The 20,887-nt window shown below is 42.1% G+C and overlaps 1 protein-coding gene across 3 annotated transcripts; it reads right to left on the minus strand.

Annotated features, from left to right (window-relative positions):
- Nucleotides 1–117: 117 nt before the first annotated feature.
- LOC135349701 (rap guanine nucleotide exchange factor 6-like) lies at nucleotides 118–20,875 on the minus strand. Of its 3 annotated transcripts, none has more exons than XM_064548278.1 (41): nucleotides 20,386–20,875; nucleotides 18,257–18,327; nucleotides 17,201–17,257; nucleotides 16,671–16,757; nucleotides 15,980–16,052; nucleotides 15,499–15,613; nucleotides 14,979–15,252; nucleotides 14,244–14,473; nucleotides 13,921–13,955; nucleotides 13,256–13,334; nucleotides 12,554–12,585; nucleotides 12,217–12,321; nucleotides 11,784–11,869; nucleotides 10,768–10,840; nucleotides 10,394–10,540; nucleotides 9,887–10,051; nucleotides 7,859–7,966; nucleotides 7,527–7,598; nucleotides 7,047–7,178; nucleotides 6,782–6,829; nucleotides 6,603–6,663; nucleotides 6,476–6,519; nucleotides 6,190–6,298; nucleotides 5,918–5,952; nucleotides 5,437–5,668; nucleotides 5,049–5,206; nucleotides 4,781–4,857; nucleotides 4,495–4,605; nucleotides 4,341–4,398; nucleotides 4,014–4,094; nucleotides 3,776–3,877; nucleotides 3,277–3,376; nucleotides 2,912–3,039; nucleotides 2,508–2,735; nucleotides 2,129–2,263; nucleotides 1,685–1,781; nucleotides 1,260–1,352; nucleotides 1,137–1,178; nucleotides 826–903; nucleotides 688–744; nucleotides 118–366 (listed from the first exon to the last, which is right to left on the minus strand). In XM_064548278.1, exons 1-41 carry the CDS (start codon nucleotides 20,467–20,469, stop codon nucleotides 320–322), a joined length of 4,146 nt encoding a protein of 1,381 aa, XP_064404348.1. In that variant the 5' UTR covers nucleotides 20,470–20,875; the 3' UTR covers nucleotides 118–319. The 3 variants fall into 3 exon arrangements, with proteins under 3 accessions (XP_064404348.1, XP_064404349.1, XP_064404350.1); XM_064548279.1 differs by having other exon boundaries at nucleotides 5,452–5,668; nucleotides 20,386–20,874; XM_064548280.1 differs by lacking the exons at nucleotides 18,257–18,327; nucleotides 20,386–20,875 and adding an exon at nucleotides 17,542–17,692.
- Nucleotides 20,876–20,887: the final 12 nt, after the last annotated feature.

The following is a 20,887-nucleotide window of genomic DNA, read 5'->3' on the forward strand; positions in this document are numbered from 1 at the left end:
GGGGGGGGGTAAATTATTCATATGGTTTTCGTGGTTGAACACTGGAGCACGAATATTACCCAAGGGTGACCGGATTAACGAGAGTACTGTAAATTCTCAAGCACAAATCACCCGCAATGATGTACAATAACAATTATTGGTCATGATCATTTATTACAGGCACACAAACACATTAATTTAATATTACACAACAGAGAATACAGCGACACACTATATACACAATATATAGGAGTCAACCCAACAAAAATTAATAAGCTAGCATGGTCACAGGAGGTCTACATTTGGCACACAGTTAATTGCTGAATTGTTTGTGAGTCAACTACTGCACTGCTTGCACCAAACCATTGGCCTCCGTAGCCACTGAATCTGTGTGTGGGGTGGGGTGGGTGGTGATTGAGTGGGTGGGTGGTAGTGGTGATTGAGTGATAACAGTGACAATAACTTTTGTAACAATGAAACCTGGTGGATGTAATAAAGAGGTGGCCTGCTAACACAGCTCCAAACACATACTATGGAGACTTTGGGGCCATTATAGAGGGTGTAATAGACACTGTATTTCACGGAAGTACATAATAAAATGAAATTCTAGACTATAGGAAGCGAACAGGTTTTAATGTCAATAGGGTGGGGTAATGGGTTGGGATGACAACGACAAAACTACAAAACTAATGGTTACCAGCAACTCACCATTTAGAGAAGGTGATACAGAAACAGAAGAGCTACTTTGAGAATCAGATGCTAATGCTGCATGTGAGGAAATACAACGGTCATACAATCGTACACACAAATACTGGCATATACTAGGTACTGTATCTAATTGCGTACCTGATGCAGGTACTGATAATTGTCTCCGTGGCGACGAAGGTGGTGTGAAGCCGTCGACAGGGGGTGCAGCAGACGTGTCTGTGGGGGGTAGTCACATGACAAATATTAGCCTTGTTTTGATAATTAGATGGCCAGTGAAAAATGTATGTATATATATGTAGAAGGTTTCAAATACATGTAGCACCAAAATGTTGTGATGGAAGAGCAGTTCTATCTGCCCTAACTCGTATTAAACACGTAGTAGCTATAATTATAGAGGGACCAACCCTAACCCAAGGAACATAAGTAGCTACATGTATAAAGGGACTAACCTGAACCCAAGGAGACAGTCGTAGGGGACGGTGAAATGGGCTCTGTAGAAACAGTAGCGAACAAAGTCAGTGTGAAGTCTTGTGATAATTATGGCAGTATTGAAAGAATGTAAAATAACTCACTGAAGTTGTTGAAGTTGCTGTATTTATCGTTAGGAGCCGATTTCCTCTTTACTCTGTTGAGGGGGCTCGGTGGATTTCTACGCAGCTGCACAACTGCAGGGAGAGAGTTTTAGATAATTTGGGGTCCCAAAGTGTGAAGAAGTTCTAGAACAACCTCAACATTCAATGCACTGCTCGTACTGTACATAGTAGCCAAATACAAAAAGCTGAACAAAACCGGTATGCAAAGTAGTATAGGTAAATCTAGGATATCACTATAGACACCCAGTCAATGACTCAGATATTTGACAACAGTCAGAAACATACATAAAAGTTTGCAGTGAGTAAAAACAGAGAATTGGCACCAAAGATGGCAAAGCTAAACTGTATGTGACCCTCAGTATACAACTAAGGGACTAAGGCTGTCACTATGATCCAGTACCCACCTCTCTCACTGCTCTCCGCTATTCTCTCGAGGAGGTCCTCTTCTTGAACCACGTACTTTCTTTCTAAATGTTTCCTCACCATCTTCAGCATGCGGTGCTGCAGAGGAACAGAGAGGGCTCAATAAACAAAAACAGTATCTACATGTACGATGCACACACGACTATGCAGCGTGTAGGACTTGCTTTAGGAAGAAGTCAATTGATACCATGTTATTACTGTACATATCACATTGTCAACTGAAGGTAACACGCTCGTAATAACAGTCATAAGTCATTCCGTCCCTACTGTGTCATTTTTTATACGGTCAAGTAACCTTGAGGCATAATTTGGTAAAGGTCCTTGTATTGCATGAAAATCCTTGCGTTGTATGCAATATACAGGTAGTTCGCCTATACAGATATCAACAGACTAAAAGTGCACAGTCATATCCACGATGCACTCACGTGTGTGTAGACTTCCTTGAGCACGTTGTCAGTGATGGTGGCCATGTTGGTGGACTTGTTTCTAAGTCTGATCGAATGGTGAATGCTTTTTAACATGCCCCCAAGCTTACCGAGGTCTACCTGCGGAGGGTCGGGCTGTGGGGGGGGGGAGGTGTAGGATATAATATCAATTGGTACATGTATACTTGCCCCATGAGTTCACAGAAACAAATATCATAACCTATGACAGTGTAACATATTATAATGGGTATGTGGGGCCCTGTTTGCATGACAATACCAAGTTTCAAAACTATACGCGGGGTCTGCCAAATTATGGAAATTTAAGCAGTTTAAGGGGGAGGGGGGGTGGTCTAATAATCTACAGTGCATGAACACTCACAATGATGGGCTGCTGACAGTAGGTCTTAATGAGTCGTATCTGTCTGGCCAGCATTCTCAGTTTCTCAAAGTTGACGAGCCCCTTGACTTGTGACTCGTTGCCATCAAACAAGAAGGTGAGGTCTTTCTTTATGATGGGGAAGAATGGGATGAGTGGTGGAGGAGTGCTTCGCTGGAGCTCACGGTACTTGGCCATGTTATGGAAAGGATTCATGAAGCCTGACATGTCCTGTGATTATAAGGACAAATAGAACAGAAAATGAAAGTGAATGATGTTTGGGCACATCTGAAAATGTGAAAGAACTCTCAAAGAGCTGCAAGAATTGAACTCGAGTATTCTTAGAGACGGCTGCCCTAAAACTGTATTCAACACACAATTGATGTCAAGTTGTGTAGGTACTGTACCTCCATAGACTTCTTGTGTTTGGAGGGCACCTTCTCCCAGGAGCTCTTCTGTCGAGAGACCAGCCCGTGGTGGAGACCACTCAGAATGTGGAACATGGAGTTGTAGTTTCTCTGATCCTTACAGCATCCTAGCGAGGGTGTGGGAGTGTGTGTGTGGGTTGTTGTATGGTAACGTTTGGGTTGTGCAAAGCACACACCTTGTATGCAATGTGTGACACATAATGGACGATTAGCTCACAGCAAATAATGTTACGACTCTAATACAGCACACGTACACATACAAAAACTATAACCAGAAACTGCATGGAACACTATGGGACTGGTAACAATTATGCAATGTGCAGGCAGGCAGGCAGATGACTCACTGGCTATCTTGATGAACTGTTTCATGAGCTTGGCCCTCATGTCCGATCGTGTTTCACTGACAACCATTGTCACCACCCAGTACATCTCGTCGTTGGGGATCTACATGTCATGTATGTGATGTCATACTGCATCATCAAACACTCCAAAATAAGGACAACTACACTTTACAGTGAAACCTGTCTTTACATGTATGTAAGCAGGTCACCCTCTAAAATACAGCCAGGTTAATGGGGCCCAAAGTCTCCATAGCATGATTATGTGTTAGCAGGCCACCTCTTTATAACAGCCACTGTGGGTCTGCTCAGCTATAGACGGTTTTCACTGGACTAATTGGTATATTCCTCAACAGGGAAATAAAATTTAAAATGTGAACCTAAGGAAAAGGAAAAGGAAACGGAGAAGTACTAGCTAGCCTCTCTCAAACTCTGCACAACAGTTTTATAAAACGCTGTACGTAGATGTACATGGCTTCAATCACAATAATTCTCAGTTGCTCACATTCTCAAACCTGGACAGGTTCTGTTTGGCCTGTTGGTCTCGATTCCTCCACAGGTCAGCTATGTACTCACGAGAGTCTATGCTGCAAAACACCACCGAGTCCTGGATGAAAACAGACTAGTTTCAGGGCACGTAGAAAAGTGTTGAAAGTTTGGGTAGCACACATAGGGAATGGTCATCACATTTAGAATTGAATTTGTTCTGGCAATGTAGAGAACAATACTATGAGTGAACTCACGGCTCGTGTGAGCTCCTCTGCCACCTGCTTTGGTGAGAGGCTGAGGATGTGCTCCCACAGTCGACTCTCCTTCACAATGTGCTGGAGGGGAGGGGAGGGGGGGGGCAATGTTAATACGAGGGGCAGTTACAGCATTGGTTTAAGGGGAATATAATTAGTTGCATGCAAGAGTCCGGTAGAAAATAGCAATAGCTTTTCGATGTCCGGACACAACGTACACACATGTATACAGTTAATTATAAGCACTGAATATTGAAATGGGCTAGAGCCTTATAAATCGTCAAGTCATCAATGTTTGCAACACAAACATATACAACAGCAATTCACCTCGGCTTCTTCGTCCTGTACCAACGTGCCGTGGAAAGCTCTTTCTTTCAGATAATACCTGGGCAACAATATAATGATTGATATACACACAATTACAGAATGTTGCGCGTTTTTGAAGATAACCACGATCTCAATTTTGAACCCTCAATCTTACCTGCTTCCGAGGCCAATATAGTTGGCAAGGTCTGTCAAGTGATTAGGGAGCACTGAGTTACGTATTGGGCCGTTCCTACTGTCCACAGTCACCATACAGATACAGTACTCACTGCAAAGGGAGGGGGGGGGCAAGGAATGAATACGTGTGCTAGTTCACACCAAGTGTGCTTGTTTGTGCCTCCATTAAACCAATTTGTAACAACACTACTGCAAGTACGTAGAATACTACAAAAGTGTATACAGAGCAGGGATTATAAATAAGAGCCGAAAGCTACAATGTGTACCTTGATGGTGAGACGACAAACTTGTCAGGATAGAACTCCTTCACTGATCTGCTGATCAAGTCAGCTATTGTAGTCGACTAGAGAAAATTATACTGATCACTCATGATTCGGGACACATCACACACACAGTAAGATGCTGAAACACATTCAATACAAACATAATGCATACATGTACATACATGTATACACAGTAAACTGCTACTATAGCCATACTGGATGGTACCGGTGACACACAGCCTACACCCATCAACTCTATCCCTCCACTTACTGGAGAGATATCCAGGTACTTGTGTGAGTGGTCAGGGAGGTACAATTTCACTACGGCATCGACAATCTTCCCGGCAGCACCCCCCTTCCCGTTACCCCCTGGAGAGCTCAGAGAGTGAAGGTCCTCCATCGAAATTGCTCTTTTAGTTAGAGGGTCACCTTCCGAGGTAGATGGAATAATCAATCAATAATGACTTACACTACACAACAACTAGGCGTAAAATACTATTTTCATATACGGGTACAGGCAAAACAATTAGTCACGTACAAATCATAATTTTGTATTGAACCTATAGACCTTTTGTGTTCCAAAGTACATGTACGTGTGTGTGTATAATTATAGGGATGATTCAGACGACTTAACTACATTGTTAAACCTTTCTTTCTACCTTTCTTTCCTCTACCTTTGTCTCCTTTCCCATCGGACAAGTTCTCTGTCGAATTTTTTCGACTTTTACGACTTTTTTTCAAAGCTTTAAGGGGGGCGGGGCCGGTGGTGCCATCATGTGAGTCCGTGGTCACAATAGCGGAGGAACTCGATCGAGGGCCGAGCTTGAACTTTCTGAATTTATCCAAAGAGGATAGCTTTCCAGTAAAGGCCGTTAGTGGTTTCATTATGTGCTGTGGGAAGTACATGTAGGGTGGGATAAAGACTACTGCACTGTGCAATGCATGTGGCGGGTATAAATTATTTTCAATCTCACGAATTGCATGAGGGGGAGTGAGTGAGGGATATTCGTACATTAACACTAGTTGGGCTGCTGCTTTCTGCCAACATTTTATCTAGACCCTCGAAACGTTATCTGCCACACGGTAATATAGTATACAGTGGGCACGATAATATTTTCATGCACTGTGTCAAATACTCACCGGGCCCTTTTTCTTTGGCTTTGGGGAACTTGGAGCTGGAATGAATGTAAATGATACTATTATCGAAGGCTATTGCATAATGAATATATACACTATGGTCCATTCCAACATGCTGTAGCAGACACAGTACAAAGATTACACTAAATGTACGTATATAAAGCCAACTTCAAAATGCCAATTTTGTAAATAAGACTCTATCTACATCTACATGTACGTACTAGAGTTACTTTTACAAATGTAATAGCTACACAATGTATTGTAAGGGAGCTCACTCTTGCCCGAAGATTTCCCGTTTGTGGCGGCAGGTTTGGAATCTGAGTTACAGCGTGCCATAGGAATGAGGGGGACCATTGGTGCGGGGGCGGGAGATTTGGACGAGTACTGTGTGAGGGTGTGTGTGTGGGAGGGGATAAACAATGTGAAAGTTGATATACTCTATTTGCATGCAATAGTGGCCAGGGCTTCTAATTCTAATTTCTTTGATTGAGACGAGCAGGCCATTGAGACACAGACTTCTATTCAAGATATACTATAACACTACACATGCATTACACTCACATCAGCTGGTACTTTTGGAGGGTCTGCCACAAACGTTCTGAACTCTGGGAAGGTAACAACATATAGTCATGCACACTCACAACAACACACCCCAGGCTGTATTGCTGTGGCTAACGGAGATACCTACCAGGGAGGTTGGACTTGACTTTGAGGGACAGCTTGTAGTTTTTACGCAATGTGGACAACACCTGTGGCAGGAAAATAGTGTAATACTCAGAACATCACATGATTGAGCGGTCCAATCACAACACAGTACTCCAACAATTAAGACAACATACTCATTACCACAGAGTACATGTATTGTACCTGATTCAGCTCCTTCTTAATACAATTTCCATCATTTATCTCCAATATCTGAATAGAAATTGATACAACAATTAAACTAGTACACACATTAACAGTGACACATACATTGCATGGACACACAAAGCAAGGTCAACCCCTATACCCTAAGTTACACTCTTTATTCATCCATTGTACATGCATGAGACATAAACCCAGGTATAAGGACAAAATCAGGCAAGGAAAGCTATTAGGGAACGTTAGTTTTGAGTGAATATGTAGTGATCACCTGATCTCCTAGTCTAAGCCCCGCCTTCTCTGACATTGACCCTGGCTCGACCTTTGACACAAACACGGGATGCCCGACCTCCCATCCTCCCACCACCTCAAACTCCAGTGGAGAGTTGGTACCTGCTCGATCCTATAAGGGGGGGGGGGGGAGTGTGTACATGTACATTGTATATCGCAATGTTTTGTAAGCATAAAAATTATAATTATGGCATCGCAAAAATAAGATCGCGAAGCCTATACCAGTACTTGCGGTATGACATCAAGACCCTTGCCTGATCGCAAAAGTTGGATTGCATAGTGTCAAATGTTCTGCTAATTTGGCTCATTCGCAAAACATTGTAGTACATCAACATGTACATGTATGTAGTAATACAGCAGCCTGTTACCTGCATGGCTATGTCTACACTGTACATGTGTGCTCACCAGCTCAATGCCTGTTACCTGCATGGCTATGTCTACACTGTACATGTGTGCTCACCAGCTCAATGCTCCTGGTGGCAGCTCGTGATGATCTCAGTTTATCCAGAGTCCTCTTCTCACTGAGCTTGCCCTGAGAGAAAGAGAGACAACAATCAACAGTCAGCACACACTCATTATCAGCTATTTTAGAGAGAATTAACTGAGCTAAAGACTATCTAAATTGGAAAGTATACAACTGTAACTTATGTATACACTATGCAATTGATCTCTTTCAGCTGTACCCCTGCTTCAGTACATACGAAATAATGTAAACAAACTATGAAATTGGATCCTCAAAACTAAACGCACACACTACTAACAATGTAGTATTGATCAACTCAATTGACTCACGTCTTCTACGAGTCGTATCTCGAACCAGTCCAGGAAGTCCAACATCTCTGTCATCTCCTCGAACTCAGAGTATTGTTCTGCCACCCAGTATGTCAGTATCACCGTCACCTGTACACACAGGCACAAGGTATACACAGCGTAAATCATATTATTGGTAACAACTTGATATACTTACATGTATACAACAGCCGGCCTGACTTTAAGCTATACAAAAACATATGTACAGTACAGCACAGGTCAATAACCAACAGTACCTATTCAACTGTGTATGGGTAGATACAGTAGAGAGGTACACTGTATAGTTGTTAGTTCTGATCTGTATACTTCAGGATAGTACTTAGAAGTACGGGTAATTGTAGCAAAGTTCATTGCCCACAAGAAATTTAATTCCACTGTAAATAAAAAAACAAAAATACAAACCGTGCAATCTAGAATGACTATGAAAACAGTTAATCATGCACCAATAATGATGGCTAATACTTGCACAGACAGTTAGTAGCCAGAAGCAGCACCACTGCAGTCTATAACCCTCGGAATGACCTTACTAAGATGGCCAATGTGGCGGCGGCACTTCTCCGTATCGACTGTGGTCCAGAATTGTTTAATTCCTTCTATCAGCTCCGTCTTGGTTGTTGGTTTAACCTCTTGTTGTATATAATCCTTGAGCTCGTGCCATAAGTTTTCAATTGGGTTTAAGTCAGGGGATTCCGGGGGTGTGCGCCACCAGTTGATGGTCTCAGATTCAAAGAAGTTCTTGGCCTTTCGAGATGTATGCCTAGAATCATTGTCTTGCATGAACCTATGAGTTGAAGGGAAGTTCGATTGAATAAATGGAACCAAATGTCTACGAAGGATCTCTAGATAGAAATCCGTGTCCATTATCCCTTCAAAGATACATACTGCGGTCGCTCCCTTTTTACTGATGCCAGCCCATACTTGAACTTTTACGGGTTGCTTTGGTCTTGGTGTCAGTTTTCGAGCCTGGTCTTTTCTACGGAAAGCATGTCGGTGATGAGAATCAAGTTGGATCGAGGTTTCGTCACTCCAGATGACATCTTCAAAGTCATCCTTCTCCTGTATCTGCTGCACACACCATTCTAAACGCTTCACTCTGTTCGGTTCATGAATCATCTGACAGTATCGCGAGCCACGAAAGGTCCAACCTAACTCTCGCCGGTACTGTTTCAATGTAGTCAGACTAATACCTATACCACTGATATGTAGGACTTGCTGTAGTTGTGTGGCAGTAGTTTCACTGTCACTCTGCATTTTGGCTTCTACAATGCACTTCACTTCAGGAGTGATCTTGGTCTTTCTTCTAGAGCCAGATTTTCGTAAAACAGATTTATTACTTCGGTAGTACGACAAAAATTTGCTGACAGACTGACGAGACAAGTCCACTTCATACATCTCTTGAAGGTGGCTAGATATGTAACCTGCTGTCCATCCTTTACTTGCAAGATAGAGAATTGTATGCTTAATGTAATGACTGACTTCGGCCATCACTTTTCTTTTCTGACAAAAATAATTCTAGACTGTATGTAGATCTAGAGCAGGCAAGATAATGATTGTGCTTATATTTGGCCACAAGTACCTTATCTACTCACTCCCACACTACCCTACTACCCTATGTAAGTACCTGTACTACCCTTAGGTACCCGTATACTACCTCAAGTACCCCTACTACTACCCTAAGTACCCCTACTACTACCCCAAGTACCCCTACTACTACCATCTACCCGTGCTACCCATATTCACATTTACAATAGGTAAGTACTACACTACTAGGTATACATGGAATTTCGGTTCAGATACCAAAGTACTATAATTATGGGTCTTGTAGATCCCGAAATGTTTTTATTGACCAATATTTTAACTGCACACATTGCACTCTATGTTTAGACGCCTTCTCCAACTGACTCGCTACCGCTACCAAAACAGTTCACTAGTGACCCTATACCGTACACCAGGTTTTGAACACGAGAGTCGGAGACTATCTGCCCCCTGAAAGAAACCCAGCCAACCTACCCTCTCTCTCTGCTCAGGCATTCCTTCGACCCAAGCCTTCTTGAGCTGATCCACTACGACCAGGGGGGAGGGGAGGAAGGTCTTGTACGTGAGCAGGAAGTCCTTCATAAACAAATCGTCCACTGTCTCCTCACAGAGGTTCTTCAAGAGCTCCTCCGGGGTCGCCTGTGGGTGTGTATGGGGGGAGGGGTACATCGAGTAACAAGCTACAACTGTATTGCCAGCAAGTCCCAAGTGTACTGTCCAAGCATATTGCACTGCTGAGAATGAACACGGTACATTTACACAATCAATGCTTATGTCTTAAACACTGCATATCATTGAATAACAGCTAAAAATAACGTGGACAGTAATGGACTAATCCTCCTTAATTATGTACATGCACGTGGGTGGGTTGAAGCCATACTAAAAACCACGCAGCCTTACACAAAATACATCTAGACTCTTAGTGACTTTGAATGCCTATCTGCCATTATCCCCCTCCCCCACATACACACCCATCCGTACCTGTACAATAAAGTAGCCCTCCCTCTTGGCGTCCACGGCTCTCTTCTCCAACACTGCCACCAGCTCTCCGCCCACCTCCACTCTCTTCAGGTTCTCCTCTCCCTGAATCTGCACACGACTGTACTCCTCCAGGGTCACAAAGCAAAGCTGGAGGGGACAGATGGCTCGTTTGATAAAAGTAACAAAAAATAGGAATAGGTTACATCTCCTTCCAATAAAGAAAGTAACACTTCAAGTCTTGGCGATCATACTTTTGTGATGCCATAAGCACTCGCACTAACTTTACAAATATAAACCACTCATAAAACATTGTAGCTACATGTACATGATAAAGACAAACATTGACAGAGTGTATAAGTGACTGAATGGCTTACAGTGCATGATTTCTCTGCTGTGAGCAGCTTCCCTCTCTGAGGGAGCACCTTGAGACTCTGGTTGATGCCAAACCTGGAGCACACACAGGGAGAAAACAGCACATGACCTTGAAATAATCAACACATACATTTATACTCTGGGAATAGAATATAGATTTCTGCTAACTACAAAATCCCATGGCTGTTTGTGTCCCAAGGCAACAAAATACCAGTACACGTATATCCTTTATATCGTACAGTGAATGACTAAACAGTCATACACATTAAGCACAGCACAACACATTAAATATGGTATGTAAGGATAGGCCATAACAGGATGCAGTAATTAGTGGCTAGAATGGGTGCAGACTATTGCGTCACTTCATAATCAGGTCAACCCTCTATTATTTATACAATAGCTTATACAGCCAGGTTAATGGGCCCCAAAGTCTCCATAGAATGTGTTTGGACCTGTATTAGCAGGCCACCTCTAATGGAGCCACTGTTGATCTGTTCAACGACAAGGGTGAATGGTATAAACAGGTTTCACTGTGACTTGTTTCATCACGTGGAAGCTACAGCAGTACGTACATTAAACAATCCATACAAGGCTCCAAAACACTATAAGATCACTTAGTGGATCAATCACAAGAGACAGCACATTAACAAGGCAACGGTGAGTATTGAGAGAGTTCACAGGACAACAAAGTCAAGACCTTGTACTAGCCTTGTCCACTACCACTCACATGATCAGCCATCATTGCATACACAAGCATCACAGACACGTACACATAATCAAGCAAAGGCTGAGACACGCAATGAAGTACTGCTAACAGTGGAAAATTGCTCTAAGTGCACACTAAAGTGGGAATAACTCAAACCACACCAAGAGATCTCCGAATCTCCTGCCTAAGAAATCACACCACCAGGTCCCACAAAGATCTCATACAAATGTAGGAAAAACCTCAAATCAACCAAACACTTTTGGTAACTCTGTTGGTTCCCACAAGGTACTGTTACTGTAGTACGGTACTCACGAGTCTCCAACGTGGTAGGTCCTGTCCGTGTCCGAGTCCCTCACCAGTCGCAGCTGACCGTTGAGCACTACATACCACTTGTCCACCTGAGGGAGGGGGCGGGACAAAGCCACAACAAGTAAAGTATGGCCTCAACTATGTATACATGTAATACAGTGAATCTGTCGATTAAGATACACTTTTGTGGGAACAGTATAATTATAATCAAGACAATGTTGTAGAGAGGCTGTACTGTACTAGGAGGCTCTATGTACTGTATTTTATAGGTAGGTACATTTTAGGTATGGATCAAAGCACTAGCTAGTACTGTTCTTGGAGAGGCACTTGTACATGTAAACAGTGTCCCTAATTTGACAGCCTTTTATTAGAGGGTCCCACAGTCTAGTTATACATTATGTGATTGCTGTACACATCTCTACAACACCAAACCTACCTCTTCCCCGTTGTCAATGACGATGGAGCCCTCGTTCTCAAAGGTCTGCAGCATGAGTATCTGGAACAGGGCTTGTCGTATGTTGGACGTCATGTTGGTGAAAGCCTGAGGGGGTGGAGGTTACAATAACTATACATTCCTCTTAAAATTGCATTTGAACAGCTGCTTAATTCAAACTATGAGATGTGTACATGTATTGACAATCAAGGCACAATAGTCTAGTTCACAATGGTTGCTTTGTTTGCATATTACGCTTCAATCACATTCAGCCACACACACACACACACAGTAAACACAATCATGCCTTCGCATCACGTGACGTAACCAACCAACTCACTGGTATATACTGTAAGACGTCCATCACTCGCTCTGTGATAAGAACAACATTCAATAACACACACCATACATGTACGTCTTGACAGTACTCATAAGGTCTACTATTGTAACAGCTTTACAGTAAGCGGTGCCGAGGGTCACACCTACATGTAACATGCAGCTGCTGTATGCCTCATCAAATATCGAGTACCGGGTGTGGTATGGCGAGAGCTGTCGCTATGATTGGGGATTTTTGAAACAATTATCTTTATTAATTACGATGAGAGACCGTTTTGGTGGGTGTTGACAGGCTCAATTAATCGTCAGTACATACCTTCTCACCACCTGGCTGGCTGTGCATACTCACGTGTACAGTAACTGCATGTTTAGGTACAGTACACACTGGCTATTTCAGCTAAGATCACCTGTTTGTCACTTCTAAAATGAATCGAAATAGCAGTGCATATGTACAAGTAGGTACATATGCACTGGCTAGAAGAGGAATCTTCGCTATTTCTCTTTAGGGAGCTAAGGTCACCACTTAGCCACTCTTGGAATTAACAAAACATGTGAAAAATTTAAAGTTCAAAATTAGGAGCAGAGATAATGCAAGTGTCAGTATAATGCAGTGTGCGTATGTAGCAAGCGAGTTCCATTGTAGTACAGTTGTGTAGCAACCCACTAATAGAAGTCATCCACTTATTATAGTATCCCCAACACTGACCTATGTCCTCCTCTGATCTGTCAGTGGGGGGCTTTGACAGCACCTCCAGCACAGCGTCCATACTGGTGGCACTGGAAGACTGCATGTGAGGACACAAACGTATCAGCTATAATTATACAGAGTTAGTAATAAAAATACAAAAAACAGATGGTCAGTGGGTAGACGAAGCAACATGTAGTGGGATTACAGTGAAACCTGTCTAACCACAGTGGCTGTACAGTAGAGAGGTGGCCTGCTAACATACGTTGATACCCACACACTATGAAGACAGTGGGGCTTATTAACTTGGCTGTATTATAGAGGGTGACCTGGTATCTTAGATGTTCACTACACTGATTTACCTCTTCGGGGACAAAGTAGAAGTTAAAACTCATCTTATTAACTGTAGCACTATATTCTCTAAGGTATGAATACATCAACTACAAGTACAAGTACGAACTTGAAAATATCCTGGCTAGCTAACTATTAGTCACAATTCAATCAAGCCACACACTTAATCTTTAGTGTACTAAGATCTGCTGCAGTTAAGGCATTGGCTTGCACGGCTAATTTAGCTAACAATAGTGGCTACAAGTTGCTAAGTGGAGGTACAAGACTGCTACATGCACACACCATACAGCCAGTTTATGTACTGTACTCCGTAACAATGCTATATTATATCTCACCTCTGATTGCACAGATTCCTCGTCATCAGAATCAACTGGAGAGAGAACCACACATTTATACATACATACTATGTACAATATACATACATGTATACTGCACACACTCTACTTTATACAAACACTGTATATGAAGGATGAGGGACACAACTACACCTGGATAATTGCAGGGGAATCTCTTTCAATTTCCACCCCTGAAGAATGGCCAACTGAGGCCAGATCCAATGAACAGTGCATTCACAAACAACCCTTTAAGAAAGGCCACCCCTGATAGCTAAAAGCTGTGATGTACATGTACATGTATCCTCCTGATCCCTCCCACACACCTTGACTCTCGGACAAGTAGTCGAGTGAGCCGACAGAGTCTCGTATCCTGTGATCTGTTGGGGGAGCACTGGCCCTCCGCTCTCTACGCCTGTCCCTCGATCGTACTATGACCTCTGACGATGTTGGACCTGCTATTGCCAGGTCAAAGGTCACTGGGTGCTCCATTGCTTTATTGAGACTGTCATTGGACATACTTTTCTTCTTTTCTTCAAATGAGAAAAACGGTGACCTACAAACCGAGCAAAGAGATGTAATAAATTTTATACACAAACAACCACGACAAAATCCCAAATACCACCTCATGTTGGAAAGTGAAGATATGACGAATAATTATATACCGTAGAGCGCGTAATTTTCGTGGGGTAAAATATTCGTTATTTTCATGGGTAAGCTGACCTCCACAAAATTTCCCCTATGAAAATCACCGTGTTCGAATTTTTACTCCACAAAAATGACCCGCTATACAGTACTTGTACCTAACTGACATGCACAACTCCTCTACTTGTAGGCCAAAGTCTTGAAATAGACTGCACGTACAATACAAAAGGTTCACTTGTAGCAACCACTTGATTAGTGTTCAGAAGATGATCTAAAAGGAGGCCCTACATGTATATTCAAGTGACTGCAGTACTACAGTACAGTCAGTATCAACGCCCCTCAGGGCATGTAGTTGTTAAGCATGTACTCACAAGACCATAGCTCTAACACAAAGACACTGTACACTGTACACGTACCTTTCTTCACTCATGCTCCTCGAGTCCCTGTCAGAGAGAACGTCTGCACTCATGGGGTAGACCTGCGTCCTTCGAGGGGACCCTGTACTGTCAGGGGGTGGGGTACTAGTGGCCACATGCAACTCAAGTTCTAACCCATCACTGCCTTTTCGTCTACTCAGAAGGGACTCGAATTTTGTGAGTGGAACATTTTCTGACCGTCCCTCTGTCATTCCGGACGGTGGTACAGTATCCTCCGCCTTGGTACTGGCAGCAGTGGTGGACACTTGGGTCGCTGTGTGTGTGTGTGTGTGTGTGTGTGTGTGTTTGTGTGGGTGTGTGTGTGGTGTGGGTGGAGGGGGTAAATAAGTGAACAGGTGCTTTTGAGCAAAGTAACAAAGTTAGTCCAACCATGTGCTGATGGGGCTACATGTGTGCTTATACAATAATGTGAAAGTATGACATAATTGTATCATTGTAAAGGTACGTCTTTGCCATTTAACATCATTTAACGCATGCAGACACACACAGAGACACGTACTAGACAGTGAGTGTTCTCCACTGGTGGTGAGGTCCACCGAAGCCTTGGGGCTTTTGCTGGCCATCTTGGCCGCTCGCTGGGCAAACCGTTTCATCTCCTCCTCACTATAGTTGATCTGCACGGATGATGACAGTCATAAATGTACAGCACACAAATAAACAATATGGAGTTGTAGGCAGTGCTGTGCCCAGAATATTCAAAGTGATGGCTGCATGTATTCATGTATTTTTAATCCTCATGAGTCATCACAATTTAAAACACTCTATTTTATGTAGTAAACTAGGCCTTATTGTGTGTCTAGAGGTGGTTAGTACCATCCAACATCGACCTGGTTATAATTACAACAGCTAGTGAAAATTGCTCTGTTTTCTCCAGCTTGCAGACAATAACATTTTATTACGCTACAACAACAGGACACAGAGTATTATGTATATACAGCACAACTGCACATAATTATTGTTAGAGGCATGCAGTTGCTTACTTTGAGGAGCTCTGTCTTCTCTAGGATGTGACACCGATCGTCTCTCTGGTTTAAGTTGATGCAACGCCCGAAACTGTCCACAACACAAAAACAAGGTAAGTAAGTAACATACACTAATCAATGTACGCACAATTGACTAAATACATAAAACGAGTTCTCTTGATCACTTAATTGGTAATATACATAATTATACGTAAGTAGTCTTAATTAACACCAATCACAACTCAGTGAGGCCTGTTTCTTGAGCTGTAATAAACAGGTGGCCTGCTAACACAAGTTGAAACACACATGTAGTAGAGCTTTATAGCTTTGTTAAAGATGGTGATGCTTATATACAATGTATACATAAAGGTGGCCAGGTTTCACTGTATCGAGATCACATTCAGTAGTAGCTAAGTCTACAAACGGACTTGCCACCCATATAGTAGCTACCTCTCTATTGAGACTCCTCTTTAGGTCCTATAGACCACTTATCATGCACTCACTGCTACTATTAATGCTGAATGCATGAAGTATGGAGGCGGCTATATAGAGTACCAACAAGTTACTAGCACGTACAGTCATTATAACTATACGAATGGTTTGTACAATAATTATGTATACCTAGTCGACTTGGACTAAGAACTTGGAAATTACTTTTTCTTTATAAGTATAAGTATGGTATATATGAGCACTGACTGACTGCACGTACCTGCTCCCTGTTGAGAATAAGTAAGTATCAGAGAGCATGACACTGCCAGTGAGGACACAGTACCAGCAGTCTGCCAAGGCACCGGCTCTGTGGGGGTGGAGAGTGTGAGTGTGTGTGTGTGGGTGTGTGTGGGTGTGTGTGAGTGTGGGTGTGGGGGTAGTGGCAAGGAAATACGTGTCCTCAAAGCTGAGACAACACACACAATACAGTTGTGGAGGGCTCGTGTACGTGTATATGTAGGTCAGCTGCAGGTTATTAGCAGGAGTGCACTCCTGGTATAAGTGATGCGTGAAAGCTAGCTTAATGGCTGTGTGATACATCTTCTTACAGCAATACACTTTAAGCTAAATACAATTTAGTTGGAAGTTGAACCAACTCAGTGCCCACCCATTATCTCAAAGAGAAGTTGTGATAAGGGGGCTATGAGAAGTAGCCACAAACAGGCAGTGTGTGTACAGCGCTATACCAAACTGAAAACTGATTTCTCTGATAATGACAGGAATAGTTTTATATTACAGACAGGTACTCACTCGTAAAGAATGGTGTCTTTCAGATGCAGTTCGTAGATCAGCCTGTCAGGAACACACCTGCACACAGGGACCATGGTTACAATCAATCTACACAACAACACTATCTAACACAATGTTAGTAATACAAAACAATATTGTGCACAATGAATTAGCTTGGAGACAACACAGGGATACTATTAGACTAGCTAAATAAATAACAAAAGGAAGGAGCAAACTTGTCTTTGAAACAACTACTCAAGCTAGTGCTACACACACTCAACAGTTAACTAGCCATGCAGCACACAGATAGGCTACAAAACAGCAAACAGTAACTGAAGAGCTTTCTTATACTGAGCACCTACCAATATTAAATAAGCTACAAACTTCTCTCTCACACAAAGATGCTCAAGCTGGCTACTAGCAATGCCACACAAGAACACTACTGAAGTGCCGTATAAGTTTGGATCATTATGAATGCATGCACTTCTATATAAGCAGTCCAGTTTAATCTGTTGGAATTCACAGTTTAGAACAACAGTAACGCAACCTTGATTGCCTTTATCTGCTCCAAAAGGAGATCAGAGGAATTAGCCAAATATGGCTGCCAGGTTTTATGAGAATACAATAACTAACTACCTGTTAGAATTAAGAAGCTTGGAAACAGACACTTCCGTAATATCACGTAATAATATCATATTATCAGTTGGGTAATGATCACTACATTAATAGTAAGCATGTTGTTAGACAAATCGTAACTAGTACAAACCACAAAACACAACAGCTGATCAAAACTTGAAAAAGCTATTCTTGGCCAGCTAACACTAATTAAAAAGTTGAATATTAATTTTGCATGGATACTCAAATCCAAAACAGTACAACAAAGAAAAATCATTATTATTGTGCACGATTATGACTAACTACGTATCTAACAGAGCTTCAAAAACAGTAAAAGGAGAGCACCCGCAAATTGGTTTTCAATACATCTGATGAGGGCCCAGTGTATAATGTAGCTGTACAACTCTGATTATAATTATATCGTTATTATTATTATGGTACATGCTCGTGTGAGGGACTTACTTGAACTGTGTTGAGTCGTAGAACTCGAATTCACTCAACTTCTTCAGAGTGTGGCAGATGTAGTCATGGTCCTGGAGGGGAGGGGAGGAGGGGATTGAGTTAAAACATGTAATAGTTAGATCATGTGAATAGTGTCCCTCAACCCTCGGACATACACACTCAAGTGGTATCTAATTAGCTTCAACAAAACGTTTTCAGAGCAGCAAAAAAACCCACAGAATATATGCACTTGTTAGTTTAAATGTAACTGTTACATGTACATACGTGAATTGCATAGCATGCAAGTACATTTTATTACAGGGAATTCTACTGGTTCGTCAACACTGAAATTGTGGTTTTTGTTGAGAAGTTTAGTGTGTTTACAATACAGACGTACACAGGCTCGTATACAGGCTGTCAATATAAACAAAGCACAACACATAATGAATATAAGTACATGTATGTACGACACATACACGCACACTCATAGAGCAATATTGTGACCATGGGATCAAAAATGTGAGGAATCTCAACAATATTCACGACACTTAACAAAAGGAGAAAAACCACAAGCTATAAATGAATATCTCTACGAACACTGCTATATAGCACTAAAGTGAAAGTGCTGTGCTGGGAAAAACAAGGAACAAGCAAGCAAAATAACAGTTGACTGTGTAAGGTGACATTACACCTGAGCTACACAATACATTAGTGTAGCTGTTTCTCTTACAAATGTACTGTTATTGAGCTAACGGTTTATGGCAAACCAGAAACTATATTCAATATCGGGGTACTTATATATATACTTGTCGAACATCAAGTGAGAAGACCAAAATATGTATGAAGAACTAACTAATGCACAACAAAGCCATGTGTATATTATGTGCAGGTGTACTATGACCTTGCTCGATACACAAACATTCACACACACACACACACACACACACAGGAACAGCTGCACAGTGAAACACGTGGTATACACAGGGAGGTTCTATAACAAACCATTGAGTGATGGTAGTGTCAGTGGGGTGAGGTAAGGACAGGCTCAATAGGGTATGCACAGTAAACAGTGATATTTACATTACCACATAGCGAAACAAACACTGTCACATAAGAAGCCCCAAAATGAGCTTAGGAAAACCACTCAACCTTCAGAACAGTTCAGGGGTTGAAAATGTGGCATCCCCTTCAGCAAGCTATATCTACAAACACTAGTTACAGAGATTATCAGGGAGGGGACTTTCTAAAGAAATCTCAGGAATTCTCATCTTGTATCACAACAGGAAGACATACATACATAGCTATACCCCATACAGTACTACTACACTACATTAATCCATGAAGCCATTAGTTTGTTAGGTGGTGGTACTGCTTCAGTCCATGCTGGATTTGTGTAGCCTAGTCTATAAGGATTCGTTCTTCAAAGCTTGCAACCATGTACCAAGGAAACAGAAATACCTCTGCAGTGTGTAATACTTATAAGCTCAATGGACACTTGTATGGGACACAAAAGTCTAAACAAGTCACACAATAAGCAGGATAATTAGAGAAGCTTTTCATGCAAATTTGCTAATGTATATCATATTGATACGTGGTAATTACTGGCACTATAATTGAGAGCTAGGGGGATGATGGTTGCTTGGCAATTATACAGCAAGCACTCCATGTACAGTCACACAACACTGCACTGTAGACCCACAGAGACTATTACAAAGACTACAGTGGAACTTGGTAGGCTAGACAACCAACAGCCAGACAATCAGAGGGACCACCTCTTACAACTTTGCTGAATTTATACTACCAGGTTGCACTTTAAGAGTACATATGAAACACTTACTGCACACGCACACGCGCACACACACACGCACGCACGCACACACACACACAGCACACACATACACACAGTGCTTAGGAGAGCGAGACCACACTACTAATGTAATAACCAGTCGGCATTATCAATGTGAATGCAGCGCTAAATGCAGCATATTGTGTGTGTTTAGCCTACTGGTTCCGTACAGTACAAAGCCTGCCTAGTAAATAATATAATTATATAGTCCACCATCACATGGCAACAATGAGCACACATCTGGTGCCATACATCGACCAGAAACCTGTGAAAGTAGATAGCCAGCTACACACACTTCCCTCACCTCTGGTGTCCTGTCTGAATGCGGCTTCTTGACACAGTCCACAAACCGCTTGGTGAATACTAGGTCTCCCTCCAGTGACATCATTAGTCCCCTCACACACTAGCTCACAAAGCTCCTCAGGCCTCAGATATGCACCTGTCAATTGTTATGTTGCACTGGTTTCCACTGTTTCTTTATGGATGACTTGCTTTGCTAGCAGACAGAGATACAGTGTCTTCGTGTTTAGGAGCTTTTATTATATAGTACTTGGGTGGCTGTGAAAGGGATCAGGTATAATTATATCAATGAAGAGTCTTGAGTCACTGATATGGATGTGGAGCTTATTCGGTTTCTTCGATCTTGCCACTGTTTAATTAATACTGATGTCTATTATACGCAAATGCTCTAGTCAATACTAGTAGACACATCAGAGTCCACAGTTAATGTGTTTAATAATTATATAGACTAGAAAATGGCTAATAAACGGTCCTTGAGTCAATAATTATTCTCTACATGTACGCTG

This window comes from Halichondria panicea, chromosome 16 (assembly GCF_963675165.1).
Source record: "Halichondria panicea chromosome 16, odHalPani1.1, whole genome shotgun sequence".
Lineage (NCBI taxonomy): Eukaryota > Metazoa > Porifera > Demospongiae > Suberitida > Halichondriidae > Halichondria > Halichondria panicea.

Bases quoted from the DNA above. Each gene is read 5' to 3' on its own strand.
- LOC135349701 (XM_064548278.1), bottom strand. From the start codon at position 20,469: ATGATGTCACTGGAGGGAGACCTAGTATTCACCAAGCGGTTTGTGGAC. The intron at 10,841-11,783 runs GTGAGTACCGTA...TGTGTGCTCCAG, and splicing joins ACCTACCACGTTGGAGACTC to GTTTGGCATCAACCAGAGTC. The intron at 7,179-7,526 runs GTGAGCACACAT...CCCCCCTTATAG, and splicing joins CCACCAGGAGCATTGAGCTG to GATCGAGCAGGTACCAACTC.